The sequence below is a fragment of the Nansenia antarctica genome (genome assembly GCF_963989245.1).
Source record: "Nansenia antarctica genome assembly, chromosome: 14".
NCBI classification, from domain to species: Eukaryota; Metazoa; Chordata; class Actinopteri; order Argentiniformes; family Microstomatidae; genus Nansenia; species Nansenia antarctica.
Genome location: NC_137684.1, coordinates 25,225,281 through 25,241,336, shown reverse-complemented (window position 1 = coordinate 25,241,336; position 16,056 = coordinate 25,225,281). Strand labels below are relative to the sequence as shown.

At 45.5% G+C, this 16,056-nt stretch overlaps 1 protein-coding gene across 1 annotated transcript in view; it reads left to right on the top strand.

The window, feature by feature from the left end:
• Nucleotides 1-5,727: 5,727 nt before the first annotated feature.
• Nucleotides 5,728-16,056, top strand: part of ireb2 (iron-responsive element binding protein 2) — a gene marked incomplete at its 5' end in the record, with an annotated part of 41,089 nt that continues 30,760 nt past the window's right edge. Inside the window, one exon of the mRNA XM_080544751.1 lies at nucleotides 5,728-5,918. Within this exon, the coding sequence (XP_080400877.1) occupies nucleotides 5,728-5,918 (191 nt within the window). The remainder of the gene's footprint in view (nucleotides 5,919-16,056) is intronic.

Sequence of the window (16,056 nt, the reverse complement as noted above, 5' to 3'; positions counted from 1 at the left end):
CGTATTGCCTATTTGTTAGAGCAGAATAAATTAAACAAACGACCAAACTGCGCTAAATCGGTAGCGATGGGCAGTGCTAAGGTCGGTAGACATATACACAGTACATCTACAGTAAATATATTAAACATTCAAACACCCCCCTAGAATATAATTAATAAAATAAAAAAAAAGTGATATTCATTCAACCCTCCCATTGCCATTTCTTTCTAATAGCAACCTTAGCCTACGTGTAATTATACATTCAACTGTTTTCTAGACCTCAGCCAATGCATTGTTGCGTATGGGGTATAGTATAGTTTCATGTGTAATTATTGTGTATTATAATTCCAAACTATTCCAAACTGTGGCTGTGTGTGTGTGTGTGTGTGTGTGTGTGTGTGTGTGTGTGTGTGTGTGTGTGTGTGTGTGTGTGTGTGTGTGTGTGTGTGTGTGTGTGTGTGCGTGTGTGTGTGTGTGTGTGTGTGTGTGTGTGTGGGGGGGGGGGGGGTTGGCTAAGGGGTATAGGATAGTATGTGTTATGTGTGTGGATTGGGTGGATATTTAGTGGTTGTTAATAGATAGCCTTATTGTGCAATAGACTCTTTGGATAATTGTGCAAACAATTATGGCCTAATTGTGGTTCTTGTGTGTTAGAAACATGTTCTTTGTTGCTTTATTGACTATGTGTGGAACCTAGGGGTATAGGATAGTGTAAATATTGTAATTCCAAACTAATTGTGGGTGTGGTGTGGGGCTAGGCTAAGTGGTGTAGGATAGTTACCAGTGGCGGCTGGCCAATAGAGGGCGCTGGGGCGCCGCCCCCACCTTCACTTCCTAGTTGCGACTTGTAAAAGTTTTTTAAAAATAAACATTGTTTATTCACAAAATGCGGCTGATATTCTGTCGGCGCCTATCAGCATTCATTAAAAATCCTCCAATACAATAAACATTTTAAACACACTCCAATTGGCTGTCTCCTATTTCTCGGCAGGGGCGCAAAAATTGCGCCGAGCATGCGCAGATTATAGGCTTACCTAGGCTGCAGCCTAGGGCCACTACCACTAGGGGTAGTAAAAATTAAAAAATGCCCTGAATATCCCTGAATATCCGGTTGTTAAGTCTGACGTCAAACGTGACGTTTTGCAATTTCCGGCTCCAAACCAGAAATTCTCCGCACCAGAGTACCAGTGTACTACAGCGGTAGAATGACAGTTCAATAGTTTTTTAGACTCAGATCTATTCATACAACAAGGGACACAGCAGCACTTTCCCGTTGTCCCCATATTGTCAGGGTATTTGAGCCTCGGAAAAGCGCTATATAAATATAATTTATTATTATTATTATTGCGGCATTTCGAAGACAGCGCCTCAGCCAACTTTGGACCCGGAAACGACAACAGGAGAGGAGAGCAATAGAGACAGAGGTGAGGTGAGGTGAGCAACAGAGATAGTTCAGGATGATAACAAACAGTTCAGTATGACAGAGACAACTAATAGAAAGACAACTGTATGATTATAGAGTTTACATGTTCAAGGAAATATTGTATGATAATAGAAAGGTACACTTTAATTTAATTAAAGAAGTAACAAAGAACACATTTATTATCACAATTGCATTGTGTTCCATGTCTTTCTCCATTGAATAAATAATGCCTAGTTGAATGGCTAAACAAGACAACTGTCTGGACAGTACTATATACAGTATATTCTCATGCTAAAATCGACTGTAAATCCAGATTTTAAAGTTGATATTCTTCCCCGTGGAGCATGCCCCCATAACCTGTGCCCCACCCACATTTTTTAGCACCAGCCGCCACTGATAGTTACATGTGTAATAATAATAATAATAATAATAATAATAATAATAATAATAATAATAATACATTTTATTTATAAAAGCACTTTACAAATGAAATCTCAGAGTGCTACAATTAAACACAGTTTAATTAAGTGTAATAATAGTGTAATAGTACTGCCTGAGAAATCCTTTGCCACCTCTCTGTTAAACCATTTAAAACATCCTAGGCCCGCCCCTGTTTCTGGGTGAGTGGTGTTTTAGTATTCCAGAGCAGTGATTGGATGAGCAGTCCATGCAGAGCAGTGATTGGCTGAGTGGTCCATGCAGAGCAGTGATTGGCTGAGTGGTCCAAGCTCAGGATGACAGGTGCCAACAGAACGTGACTCAGGAGTTAAACAAGAGGTAAACAAACCAATTTCGCTAACTTTAGCTAATATTAGCTTGCTGATATTTTTCTATCACATTATATGAATGGCCAGCAATCGGTTAATAGTTTATCTAGAACTCTAGTTACATAGCAAGGTGGTTGTAAGCTGGATAGGGTGGTTAGACGCGTTTGCGATCGTGAGCCCTTAGCTAGCTAGCCATTTTGTGCGGGTTGCTGTGAACGGAGATGTTCTGAAAACCATGTCTCAGATTGACTTTTCGATCAAAATATAGCAACAACAGACAACTTAGCTATCACTAACTAGCTAGTTCTGCTTTTAAGTTTTGCAATGTGACTTGTGTTGTGTTCTGAGTGACCCGGTGTGTGTCATTTAAGCAATAATATCACACGAGAGGGAGTGCTGAATATCAGCACGGCTGTGATTCGGTCGTAGGTACAGTACAGGCCAAAAGTTTGGACACACCTTCTCATTCAATGTGTTTCCTTTATTTTCATGACTATTTACATTGTAGATTCTCACTGAAGGCATCAAAACTATGAATGAACACATGTGGAATGATGTACTTAACAAAAAAGTGTGAAATAACTGTAAATATGTCTTATATTTTAGATTCCTCAAAGTAGCCACCCTTTGCTTTTTTCTTGTTAATAAAATAAAAATGTGTTGTTGTTAATAAAATATATTATAATAATATTAAATATATATATACTGTATATAATAACATATTATTAACACATATTATATTAAATATTATTATTATATATTTTATTAACAACAAAAAAGCAAAGGGTGGCTACTTTGAGGAATCTAAAATATAAGACATATTTAGAGTTATTTCACACTTTATTGTTAAATACAAAATTCCTATGTGTTCATTCATAGTTTTGATGCCTTCAGTGAGAATCTACAATGTACCAAATAGTCATGAAAATAAAGGAAACGCATTGAATGAGAAGGTGTGTCCAAACTTTTGGCCTGTACTGTACGTGTGATATTGCTTTTATACAACAGTTCTACAGCGCCATTTATTAGTTAACAGTAATAAGCGACAACAGATTATGATTTGTTTGTTTATTTAATCATAAAAATAGTTCCTCAAATGGACTGTTGCCTAGCAACCTGAACACAAACATGCAGTCTAATTAACGGTCGTTTAGTAGAACATCTGTGCGGGGGAGTGATACACATAGTCAAAAGTCCCAGTGCACTCATGGAATGCCTCTTGTCCAATCAAATTACTTGGTCGGAACTAACTGTTGTCATAACAAGATGTCATAAACAAAGATGTCTAACTGTAAACCCGGTTGACTTCAGGAGAACCGGCCAGGTATGATATGACTGAGTATTCATGACAGAATAGATACGAATACTGTCAAATAGAACAACATACGATAAAGTAGCTTAAATAATTGTTTACAGGGGAACTTGCTGATATGACCAACACACAGGGTCTCATTCTGGGTCTCCTGTGTTTTACGGACAGAATGAAGCTAATCATCAAGGAGTAAAATTCTTGGGTACAGGTTCAATTAGGCATTGGCATTGCAGTAGAAATCCACAATCAATAATAGCGTTGTTGCTATAGTTTAACCCTTATTATGTTTGTAGATGGACAGGCTTCACAAACCCCAGCCATTCCTTGGTGGTGACGGAAAAAACCTCAGGTATACACATACACACACACACACACACACACACACACACACACACACACACACACACACACACACACACACACACAGGAGAGACAACACCAGCCACACTCTAAATGAATGAATGAATGGACTTTATTGTCATTGCTACAGTACAGGTACCAAACAACGAAATTTAGGAAAAGGGCCAAGTCATCTTATAAATGAGTATCAGTCAGTTTATATAATATAATATACAGAACAAGGCTACATGAGAGGAAGTTTATGAAGTTTCTCTGTTTTAGAGTGAGAATCTCTCTTTGCACTCCCCTCTATATGTGTGTGTGTGTGTTTCTGTGTGTAGACCGCTGGAGGATGAAGGCCATGAGTATGATGAGGGTGAGTGTTTATCATTTATGACATTCTCTGTACAGTATGTGTCGGCGCCAAACCTCAAAAGTCTTTCCTTTTCTTGATTCGTTGCGTCCTCTATCCTCGCCCCGTTCTCAAAACTCATTGGAGGAGAAGATCTGGGGTTCCTCCCCTCTGACCTTTCCCTTCTTTCTTTTTTTTACCTTTTCCAATGTGTGTTGGGAAGGTGAGGAGAGAGGACACATCACAACATTATATGTGACACAGTCTGATCATTTGGTCCTCATGTCGGGACCTGATGTAATGATCAGACTTTTCTCTCGAAAAATGTGAATACATCTCTGCGTTGTTGAAAGTCAACGATGACACATCGCTAGTCAACTAACACAGCTTGTTTTGTGAGTCTGCTAACAATGTAAAATAGTGTTATAGTTAACTAGGTAGCAGTGGGGTTTACTCACCGAATCCATTACATTGCAATATTTTGGCTTGACTAGCGAGTTTGTGTTGTGATTCGTATTTCCATAGTTCCGTAGTTCTGTGTTTCCACAGAAGTCCAAACATTTTATTTGGTTGCCCGACATGTGGACCAAATGATCAGACTGTGTCACATATTTGGTGTTGTGTAGTGTGTTGTACTGTATTATTGTATTCTACTGTAGTCTGCATAGTCTGTGTCTAGATGTGTTTTGAATGTGTGTGTGCTTCAGAGGGGAGGCACCGGAAGGAGTCTATCAGGCTGTACATGTCAGAGGAGCCAAGGATGTATGTGAAAGAGGAGGAAAGGATGCACCTGAAAGAGGAGGAGAGGATGTATGTGAAAGGCCATAAGCCCAGTAAACAAAGAGTCCAAAAGACGTCACACATTCCGGCTTCCCTGAGGACGTCTTTTGGACTCTTTGTTTACTGGGTAGCATCCAAGCCAAAGTACATATGTGACGCATTCTAATGCTTCGGTCCTCATATCGGGATCCGACGTAATGTCCAGACTTTTATTTCGAAAAATGTGAATACATTTCTGCGTCGTTGAAAATCAACGACACGTCGCTAGTCAACTAACGCAGCTTGTTTTGTGAGCCTGCTAACAATGTAAAGTAGTGTTCTAGTTAACTAGGTAGCAGTGGGGATTACTCACCGAATCCACAGTGTTGCAGTATTTTGGCTTGACTAGCGAGTTTGTGTTGTGATTCTCGACAACGTTGAAACCTAGTTCCGTGTTTCGAAAGAAAAAAAGTCTGAACATTTTGATTGGTTGCCGATATGAGGACCAAAGCATTAGAACACAAAGCAAGTGACACATATATCTCACTCACCCAGGCATAAGCATCTCTAGAGAGTAACATAACTAGTGAAACAGATACCGGGTGAAACACAAACGACTGTATGTGTGTGACATCTTTATAGCAGGCAGAATTATCATCAAAACACAGCATCACTCATGATTAGTTAACAGAAATAATGTTTCCAGCAATGTTTTTGACATGGTTGGTCTCTAACTCTCTGGCCTGTGTGTGTGTGTGCGTGTGCATGCATGCGTGTGTGTAGGGGTGCTGAGGAGATGATAGGACATAGGATAGAGGAGCAGGAAGGCGTGATAGAGGAGCTGAAGGAGAGGATAGAGGAGTTGGAACGTTCCCGGACCAGGTGGAAGGAGGAGAAAGCGGAACTCCAGGCTAACCAGGAGATTTACGACGAGAAGATTACCCAGCTCCTCACTGAGAAAGACCGCCTCTGCAGCAGACTCAAACGGTAACCTTGACTACCACAAACACACACACACGCCTCATCCCTAGACCAGAGTTCTACTGTAATACGGTTCTCATTTTTTTGCCCTAACCGCCATAACCGCCATAACCAGCCATAACCAACCATAACCAGCCATAACCAGCCATAACCAACCAGAACCGCCATAACCGCCATAACCAGCCATAACCAACCATAACCAGCCATAACCAGCCATAACCAGCCATAACCAGCCATAACCAGCCATAACCAACCAGAACCGCCATAACCAGCCATAACCAACCAGAACCGCCATAACCAGCCATAACCAGCCATAACCAGCCATAACCAGCCAGAACCGCCATAACCAACCAGAACCGCCATAACCGCCATAACCAGCCATAACCAACCAGAACCAACCAGAACCGCCATAACCAGCCATAACCAGCCATAACCAGCCATAACCAACCATAACCAACCAGAACCGCCATAACCAGCCATAACCAACCAGAACCAACCAGAACCGCCATAACCGCCATAACCAGCCATAACCAACCATAACCAGCCATAACCAGCCATAACCAACCATAACCGCCATAACCGCCATAACCAGCCATAACCAACCATAACCAGCCATAACCAGCCATAACCAGCCATAACCAGCCATAACCAACCAGAACCGCCATAACCAGCCATAACCAACCAGAACCGCCATAACCAGCCATAACCAGCCATAACCAGCCATAACCAGCCATAACCAGCCAGAACCGCCAGAACCGCCATAACCAGCCATAACCAACCAGAACCGCCATAACCAGCCATAACCAGCCAGAACCAGCCATAACCAACCATAACCAACCAGAACCGCCATAACCAGCCATAACCAACCATAACCAACCAGAACCGCCATAACCAGCCATAACCAGCCATAACCAGCCATAACCAACCAGAACCAACCAGAACCGCCATAACCAGCCATAACCAGCCATAACCAGCCATAACCAGCCATAACCAGCCATAACCAACCAGAACCGCCATAACCAGCCATAACCAACCATAACCGCCATAACCAGCCATAACCAGCCATAACCAGCCATAACCAGCCAGAACCAGCCAGAACCGCCATAACCAACCAGAACCGCCATAACCGCCATAACCAGCCATAACCAACCATAACCAACCAGAACCGCCATAACCAGCCATAACCAGCCATAACCAACCATAACCAACCAGAACCGCCATAACCAGCCATAACCAACCATAACCAACCAGAACCGCCATAACCAGCCATAACCAGCCATAACCAGCCATAACCAACCATAACCAACCAGAACCGCCATAACCAGTCATAACCAGCCATAACCAGCCATAACCAGCCATAACCAGCCATAACCAACCATAACCAGCCATAACCAGCCATAACCAGCCATAACCAGCCATAACCAACCAGAACCGCCATAACCAGCCATAACCAACCAGAACCAGCCATAACCAGCCATAACCAGCCATAACCAGCCATAACCAACCAGAACCAGCCATAACCAGCCATAACCAGCCATAACCAGCCATAACCAGCCATAACCAGCCATAACCAACCAGAACCACCAGAACCAACCAGAACCAACCAGAACCGCCATAACCAGCCATAACCAGCCATAACCAGCCATAACCAACCATAACCAGCCAGAACCAGCCAGAACCAGCCAGAACCAGCCATAACCAGCCAGAACCGCCATAACCAACCAGAACCGCCATAACCAGCCATAACCAACCAGAACCAGCCATAACCAGCCATAACCAGCCATAACCAGCCATAACCAGCCATAACCAGCCATAACCAGCCATAACCGCCATAACCAGCCATAACCAACCATAACCAGCCATAACCAGCCATAACCAGCCATAACCAGCCATAACCAGCCATAACCAGCCATAACCAACCATAACCAGCCATAACCAGCCATAACCAGCCATAACCAGCCATAACCAGCCATAACCAGCCATAACCAACCAGAACCACCAGAACCAACCAGAACCAACCAGAACCGCCATAACCAGCCATAACCAGCCATAACCAGCCATAACCAGCCATAACCAGCCATAACCAGCCATAACCAGCCATAACCAACCATAACCAGCCATAACCAGCCATAACCAGCCATAACCAGCCATAACCGCCATAACCAACCATAACCAGCCATAACCAGCCATAACCAGCCATAACCGCCATAACCAGCCATAACCAGCCATAACCAGCCATAACCAGCCATAACCGCCATAACCAACCATAACCAGCCATAACCAGCCATAACCAGCCATAACCAGCCATAACCAGCCATAACCAACCAGAACCGCCATAACCAGCCATAACCAGCCATAACCAGCCATAACCAGCCATAACCAACCATAACCAGCCAGAACCAGCCAGAACCAGCCAGAACCGCCATAACCAACCAGAACCGCCATAACCAGCCATAACCAACCATAACCAACCAGAACCGCCATAACCAGCCATAACCAGCCATAACCAGCCATAACCAACCATAACCAACCAGAACCGCCATAACCAGCCATAACCAGCCATAACCAGCCATAACCAACCAGAACCGCCATAACCAGCCATAACCAGCCATAACCAGCCATAACCAACCATAACCAACCAGAACCGCCATAACCAGCCATAACCAGCCATAACCAGCCATAACCGCCATAACCAACCAGAACCGCCATAACCAGCCATAACCAACCAGAACCAGCCATAACCAGCCATAACCAGCCATAACCAGCCATAACCAGCCATAACCAGCCATAACCAACCATAACCAGCCATAACCAGCCATAACCAGCCATAACCGCCATAACCAACCATAACCAGCCATAACCAGCCATAACCAGCCATAACCAGCCATAACCGCCATAACCAGCCATAACCAGCCATAACCAGCCATAACCGCCATAACCAACCAGAACCACCATAACCAGCCATAACCAACCAGAACCAGCCATAACCAGCCATAACCAGCCATAACCAGCCATAACCAGCCATAACCAGCCATAACCAACCATAACCAGCCATAACCAGCCATAACCAGCCATAACCGCCATAACCAGCCATAACCAGCCATAACCAGCCATAACCAGCCATAACCAGCCATAACCGCCATAACCAACCATAACCAGCCATAACCGCCATAACCAACCAGAACCGCCATAACCAGCCATAACCAGCCATAACCAGCCATAACCGCCATAACCAGCCATAACCAGCCATAACCAGCCATAACCAGCCATAACCAGCCATAACCGCCATAACCAACCATAACCAGCCATAACCAGCCATAACCAGCCATAACCAGCCATAACCGCCATAACCAACCAGAACCGCCATAACCAGCCATAACCAGCCATAACCAGCCATAACCAGCCATAACCGCCATAACCAACCATAACCAGCCATAACCAGCCATAACCAGCCATAACCGCCATAACCAACCATAACCAGCCATAACCAACCATAACCAGCCATAACCAGCCATAACCGCCATAACTGCCATAACCAACCATAACCAGCCATAACCAGCCATAACCAACCATAACCAGCCATAACCAGCCATAACCAACCATAACCAGCCATAACCGCCATAACCAACCATAACCAGCCATAACCAGCCATAACCAACCATAACCAACCATAACCAGCCATAACCGCCATAACCAGCCATAACCAACCATAACCAGCCATAACCGCCATAACCAACCATAACCAACCATAACCAGCCATAACCAACCATAACCAGCCATAACCAGCCATAACCAACCATAACCAGCCATAACCAGCCATAACCAGCCATAACCAACCAGAACCGCCATAACCAGCCATAACCAACCATAACCGCCATAACCAGCCATAACCAGCCATAACCAGCCATAACCAGCCATAACCAGCCAGAACCGCCATAACCAGCCATAACCAACCATAACCAACCAGAACCGCCATAACCAGCCATAACCAGCCATAACCAGCCATAACCAACCATAACCAACCAGAACCGCCATAACCAGCCATAACCAACCATAACCAACCAGAACCGCCATAACCAGCCATAACCAGCCATAACCAACCATAACCAACCAGAACCGCCATAACCAGCCATAACCAGCCATAACCAGCCATAACCAGCCATAACCAGCCATAACCAACCATAACCAGCCATAACCAGCCATAACCAGCCATAACCAACCAGAACCGCCATAACCAGCCATAACCAACCAGAACCAGCCATAACCAGCCATAACCAGCCATAACCAGCCATAACCAACCAGAACCAGCCATAACCAGCCATAACCAGCCATAACCAGCCATAACCAGCCATAACCAACCAGAACCACCATAACCAACCATAACCAACCATAACCGCCATAACCAGCCATAACCAGCCATAACCAGCCATAACCAGCCATAACCAGCCATAACCGCCATAACCAACCATAACCAACCATAACCAGCCATAACCAGCCATAACCGCCATAACTGCCATAACCAACCATAACCAGCCATAACCAGCCATAACCAACCATAACCAGCCATAACCAGCCATAACCAACCATAACCAGCCATAACCACCATAACCAACCATAACCAGCCATAACCAGCCATAACCAACCATAACCAACCATAACCAGCCATAACCAGCCATAACCAGCCATAACCGCCATAACCGCCATAACCAACCATAACCAGCCATAACCAACCATAACCAGCCATAACCAGCCATAACCAGCCATAACCAACCATAACCAGCCATAACCGCCATAACCAACCATAACCAGCCATAACCAGCCATAACCAGCCATAACCAACCATAACCAGCCATAACCAGCCATAACCGCCATAACCAACCATAACCAGCCATAACCGCCATAACCAACCAGAACCGCCATAACCAGCCATAACCAGCCATAACCAGCCATAACCAGCCATAACCGCCATAACCAACCATAACCAGCCATAACCAGCCATAACCAGCCATAACCGCCATAACCAACCATAACCAGCCATAACCAACCATAACCAGCCATAACCAGCCATAACCGCCATAACTGCCATAACCAACCATAACCAGCCATAACCAGCCATAACCAGCCATAACCAACCATAACCAGCCATAACCAGCCATAACCAACCATAACCAGCCATAACCGCCATAACCAACCATAACCAGCCATAACCAGCCATAACCAACCATAACCAACCATAACCAGCCATAACCGCCATAACCAGCCATAACCAACCATAACCAGCCATAACCGCCATAACCAACCATAACCAACCATAACCAGCCATAACCAACCATAACCAGCCATAACCAGCCATAACCAACCATAACCAGCCATAACCAGCCATAACCAGCCATAACCAGCCATAACCAACCAGAACCGCCATAACCAGCCATAACCAACCATAACCGCCATAACCAGCCATAACCAGCCATAACCAGCCATAACCAGCCATAACCAGCCAGAACCGCCATAACCAACCATAACCAACCAGAACCGCCATAACCAGCCATAACCAGCCATAACCAACCATAACCAACCAGAACCGCCATAACCAGCCATAACCAACCATAACCAACCAGAACCGCCATAACCAGCCATAACCAGCCATAACCAACCAGAACCAACCAGAACCGCCATAACCAGCCATAACCAGCCATAACCAGCCTTAACCAGCCATAACCAGCCATAACCAACCATAACCAGCCATAACCAGCCATAACCAGCCATAACCAGCCATAACCAACCAGAACCGCCATAACCAGCCATAACCAACCAGAACCAGCCATAACCAGCCATAACCAGCCATAACCAGCCATAACCAACCAGAACCAGCCATAACCAGCCATAACCAGCCATAACCAACCAGAACCACCATAACCAACCATAACCAACCATAACCGCCATAACCAGCCATAACCAGCCATAACCAGCCATAACCAGCCATAACCAGCCATAACCGCCATAACCGCCATAACCAACCATAACCAACCATAACCAGCCATAACCAGCCATAACCGCCATAACTGCCATAACCAACCATAACCAGCCATAACCAGCCATAACCAGCCATAACCAACCATAACCAGCCATAACCAGCCATAACCAACCATAACCAGCCATAACCGCCATAACCAACCATAACCAGCCATAACCAGCCATAACCAACCATAACCAACCATAACCAGCCATAACCAGCCATAACCAGCCATAACCGCCATAACCGCCATAACCAACCATAACCAGCCATAACCAACCATAACCAGCCATAACCAGCCATAACCAGCCATAACCAGCCATAACCAACCATAACCAGCCATAACCGCCATAACCAACCATAACCAGCCATAACCAGCCATAACCAACCATAACCAGCCATAACCAACCATAACCAGCCATAACCGCCATAACCAACCATAACCAGCCATAACCAGCCATAACCGCCATAACCGCCATAACCAACCATAACCAGCCATAACCAGCCATAACCAGCCATAACCAACCATAACCAGCCATAACCGCCATAACCAACCATAACCAGCCATAACCAACCATAACCAACCATAACCAGCCATAACCGCCATAACCAGCCATAACCGCCATAACCAACCATAACCAGCCATAACCGCCATAACCAACCATAACCAGCCATAACCAGCCATAACCAGCCATAACCAACCATAACCAGCCATAACCAACCATAACCAGCCATAACCAGCCATAACCGCCATAACCAACCATAACCAACCATAACCGCCATAACCGCCATAACCAACCATAACCAGCCATAACCAGCCATAACCAGCCATAACCAACCATAACCAGCCATAACCAGCCATAACCAGCCATAACCAACCAGAACCAACCAGAACCGCCATAACCAGCCATAACCAGCCATAACCAGCCATAACCGCCATAACCGCCATAACCAACCATAACCAACCATAACCAGCCATAACCAGCCATAACCAGCCATAACAAGCCATAACCGCCATAACCGCCATAACCAACCATAACCAGCCATAACCAGCCATAACCAACCATAACCAGCCATAACCAACCATAACCAGCCATAACCAACCATAACCAGCCATAACCGCCATAACCAGCCATAACCAACCATAACCAACCATAAGCAGCCATAACCGCCATAACCAACCATAACCAGCCATAACCAACCATAACCAGCCATAACCGCCATAACCAACCATAACCAACCATAACCAGCCATAACCAACCATAACCAGCCATAACCAGCCATAACCAACCATAACCAGCCATAACCAACCATAACCAGCCATAACCAACCATAACCAGCCATAACCAGCCATAACCGCCATAACTGCCATAACCAACCATAACCAGCCATAACCAGCCATAACCAGCCATAACCAGCCATAACCAACCATAACCAGCCATAACCGCCATAACCAACCATAACCAGCCATAACCAGCCATAACCAGCCATAACCAACCATAACCAGCCATAACCGCCATAACCAACCATAACCAGCCATAACCAGCCATAACCAGCCATAACCAACCATAACCAGCCATAACCAACCATAACCAGCCATAACCGCCATAACCAACCATAACCAGCCATAACCGCCATAACCGCCATAACCAGCCATAACCAGCCATAACCAACCATAACCAGCCATAACCGCCATAACCAACCATAACCAGCCATAACCAACCATAACCAGCCATAACCAACCATAACCAGCCATAACCGCCATTACCAACCATAACCAGCCATAACCGCCATAACCAACCATAACCAGCCATAACCAGCCATAACCAACCATAACCAACCATAACCAGCCATAACCGCCATAACCAACCATAACCAGCCATAACCAGCCATAACCAACCATAACCAACCATAACCAACCATAACCAGCCATAACCAACCATAACCAGCCATAACCAACCATAACCGCCATAACCAACCATAACCAACCATAACCAGCCATAACCAACCATAACCAACCATAACCAGCCATAACCAGCCATAACCGCCATAACTGCCATAACCAACCATAACCAGCCATAACCAGCCATAACCAGCCATAACCAACCATAACCAGCCATAACCAGCCATAACCAACCATAACCAGCCATAACCGCCATAACCAACCATAACCAGCCATAACCAGCCATAACCAACCATAACCAACCATAACCAGCCATAACCGCCATAACCAGCCATAACCAACCATAACCAGCCATAACCGCCATAACCAACCATAACCAACCATAACCAGCCATAACCAACCATAACCAGCCATAACCAGCCATAACCAACCATAACCAGCCATAACCAGCCATAACCAGCCATAACCAGCCATAACCAACCAGAACCGCCATAACCAGCCATAACCAGCCATAACCAGCCATAACCAGCCAGAACCGCCAGAACCAGCCATAACCAACCATAACCAACCAGAACCGCCATAACCAGCCATAACCAGCCATAACCAACCATAACCAACCAGAACCGCCATAACCAGCCATAACCAACCATAACCAACCAGAACCGCCATAACCAGCCATAACCAGCCATAACCAACCATAACCAACCAGAACCGCCATAACCAGCCATAACCAGCCATAACCAGCCATAACCAGCCATAACCAGCCATAACCAACCATAACCAGCCATAACCAGCCATAACCAGCCATAACCAGCCATAACCAACCAGAACCGCCATAACCAGCCATAACCAACCAGAACCAGCCATAACCAGCCATAACCAGCCATAACCAGCCATAACCAACCAGAACCAGCCATAACCAGCCATAACCAGCCATAACCAGCCATAACCAGCCATAACCAACCAGAACCACCATAACCAACCATAACCAACCAGAACCGCCATAACCAGCCATAACCAGCCATAACCAGCCATAACCAGCCATAACCAGCCATAACCGCCATAACCAACCATAACCAGCCATAACCAGCCATAACCGCCATAACTGCCATAACCAACCATAACCAGCCATAACCAGCCATAACCAGCCATAACCAACCATAACCAGCCATAACCAGCCATAACCAACCATAACCAGCCATAACCGCCATAACCAACCATAACCAGCCATAACCAGCCATAACCAACCATAACCAACCATAACCAGCCATAACCAGCCATAACCGCCATAACCGCCATAACCAACCATAACCAGCCATAACCAACCATAACCAGCCATAACCAGCCATAACCAACCATAACCAGCCATAACCGCCATAACCAACCATAACCAGCCATAACCAGCCATAACCAGCCATAACCAACCATAACCAGCCATAACCAACCATAACCAGCCATAACCGCCATAACCAACCATAACCAGCCATAACCAGCCATAACCGCCATAACCGCCATAACCAGCCATAACCAGCCATAACCAGCCATAACCAGCCATAACCAACCATAACCAGCCATAACCGCCATAACCAACCATAACCAGCCATAACCAGCCATAACCAACCATAACCAACCATAACCAGCCATAACCGCCATAACCAACCATAACCAGCCATAACCGCCATAACCAACCATAACCAGCCATAACCGCCATAACCGCCATAACCAACCATAACCAGCCATAACCAACCATAACCAGCCATAACCGCCATAACCAACCATAACCAACCATAACCGCCATAACCGCCATAACCAACCATAACCAGCCATAACCAGCCATAACCAACCATAACCAGCCATAACCAGCCATAACCAGCCATAACCAACCAGAACCAACCAGAACCGCCATAACCAGCCATAACCAGCCATAACCAGCCATAACCGCCATAACCGCCATAACCAACCATAACCAACCATAACCAGCCATAACCAGCCATAACCAGCCATAACCGCCATAACCGCCATAACCAACCATAACCAGCCATAACCAGCCATAACCAACCATAACCAGCCATAACCAACCATAACCAGCCATAACCAACCATAACCAGCCATAACCGCCATAACCAACCATAACCAGCCATAACCAACCATAACCAACCATAAGCAGCCATAACCAACCATAACCAGCCATAACCAGCCATAACCAACCATAACCAGCCATAACCGCC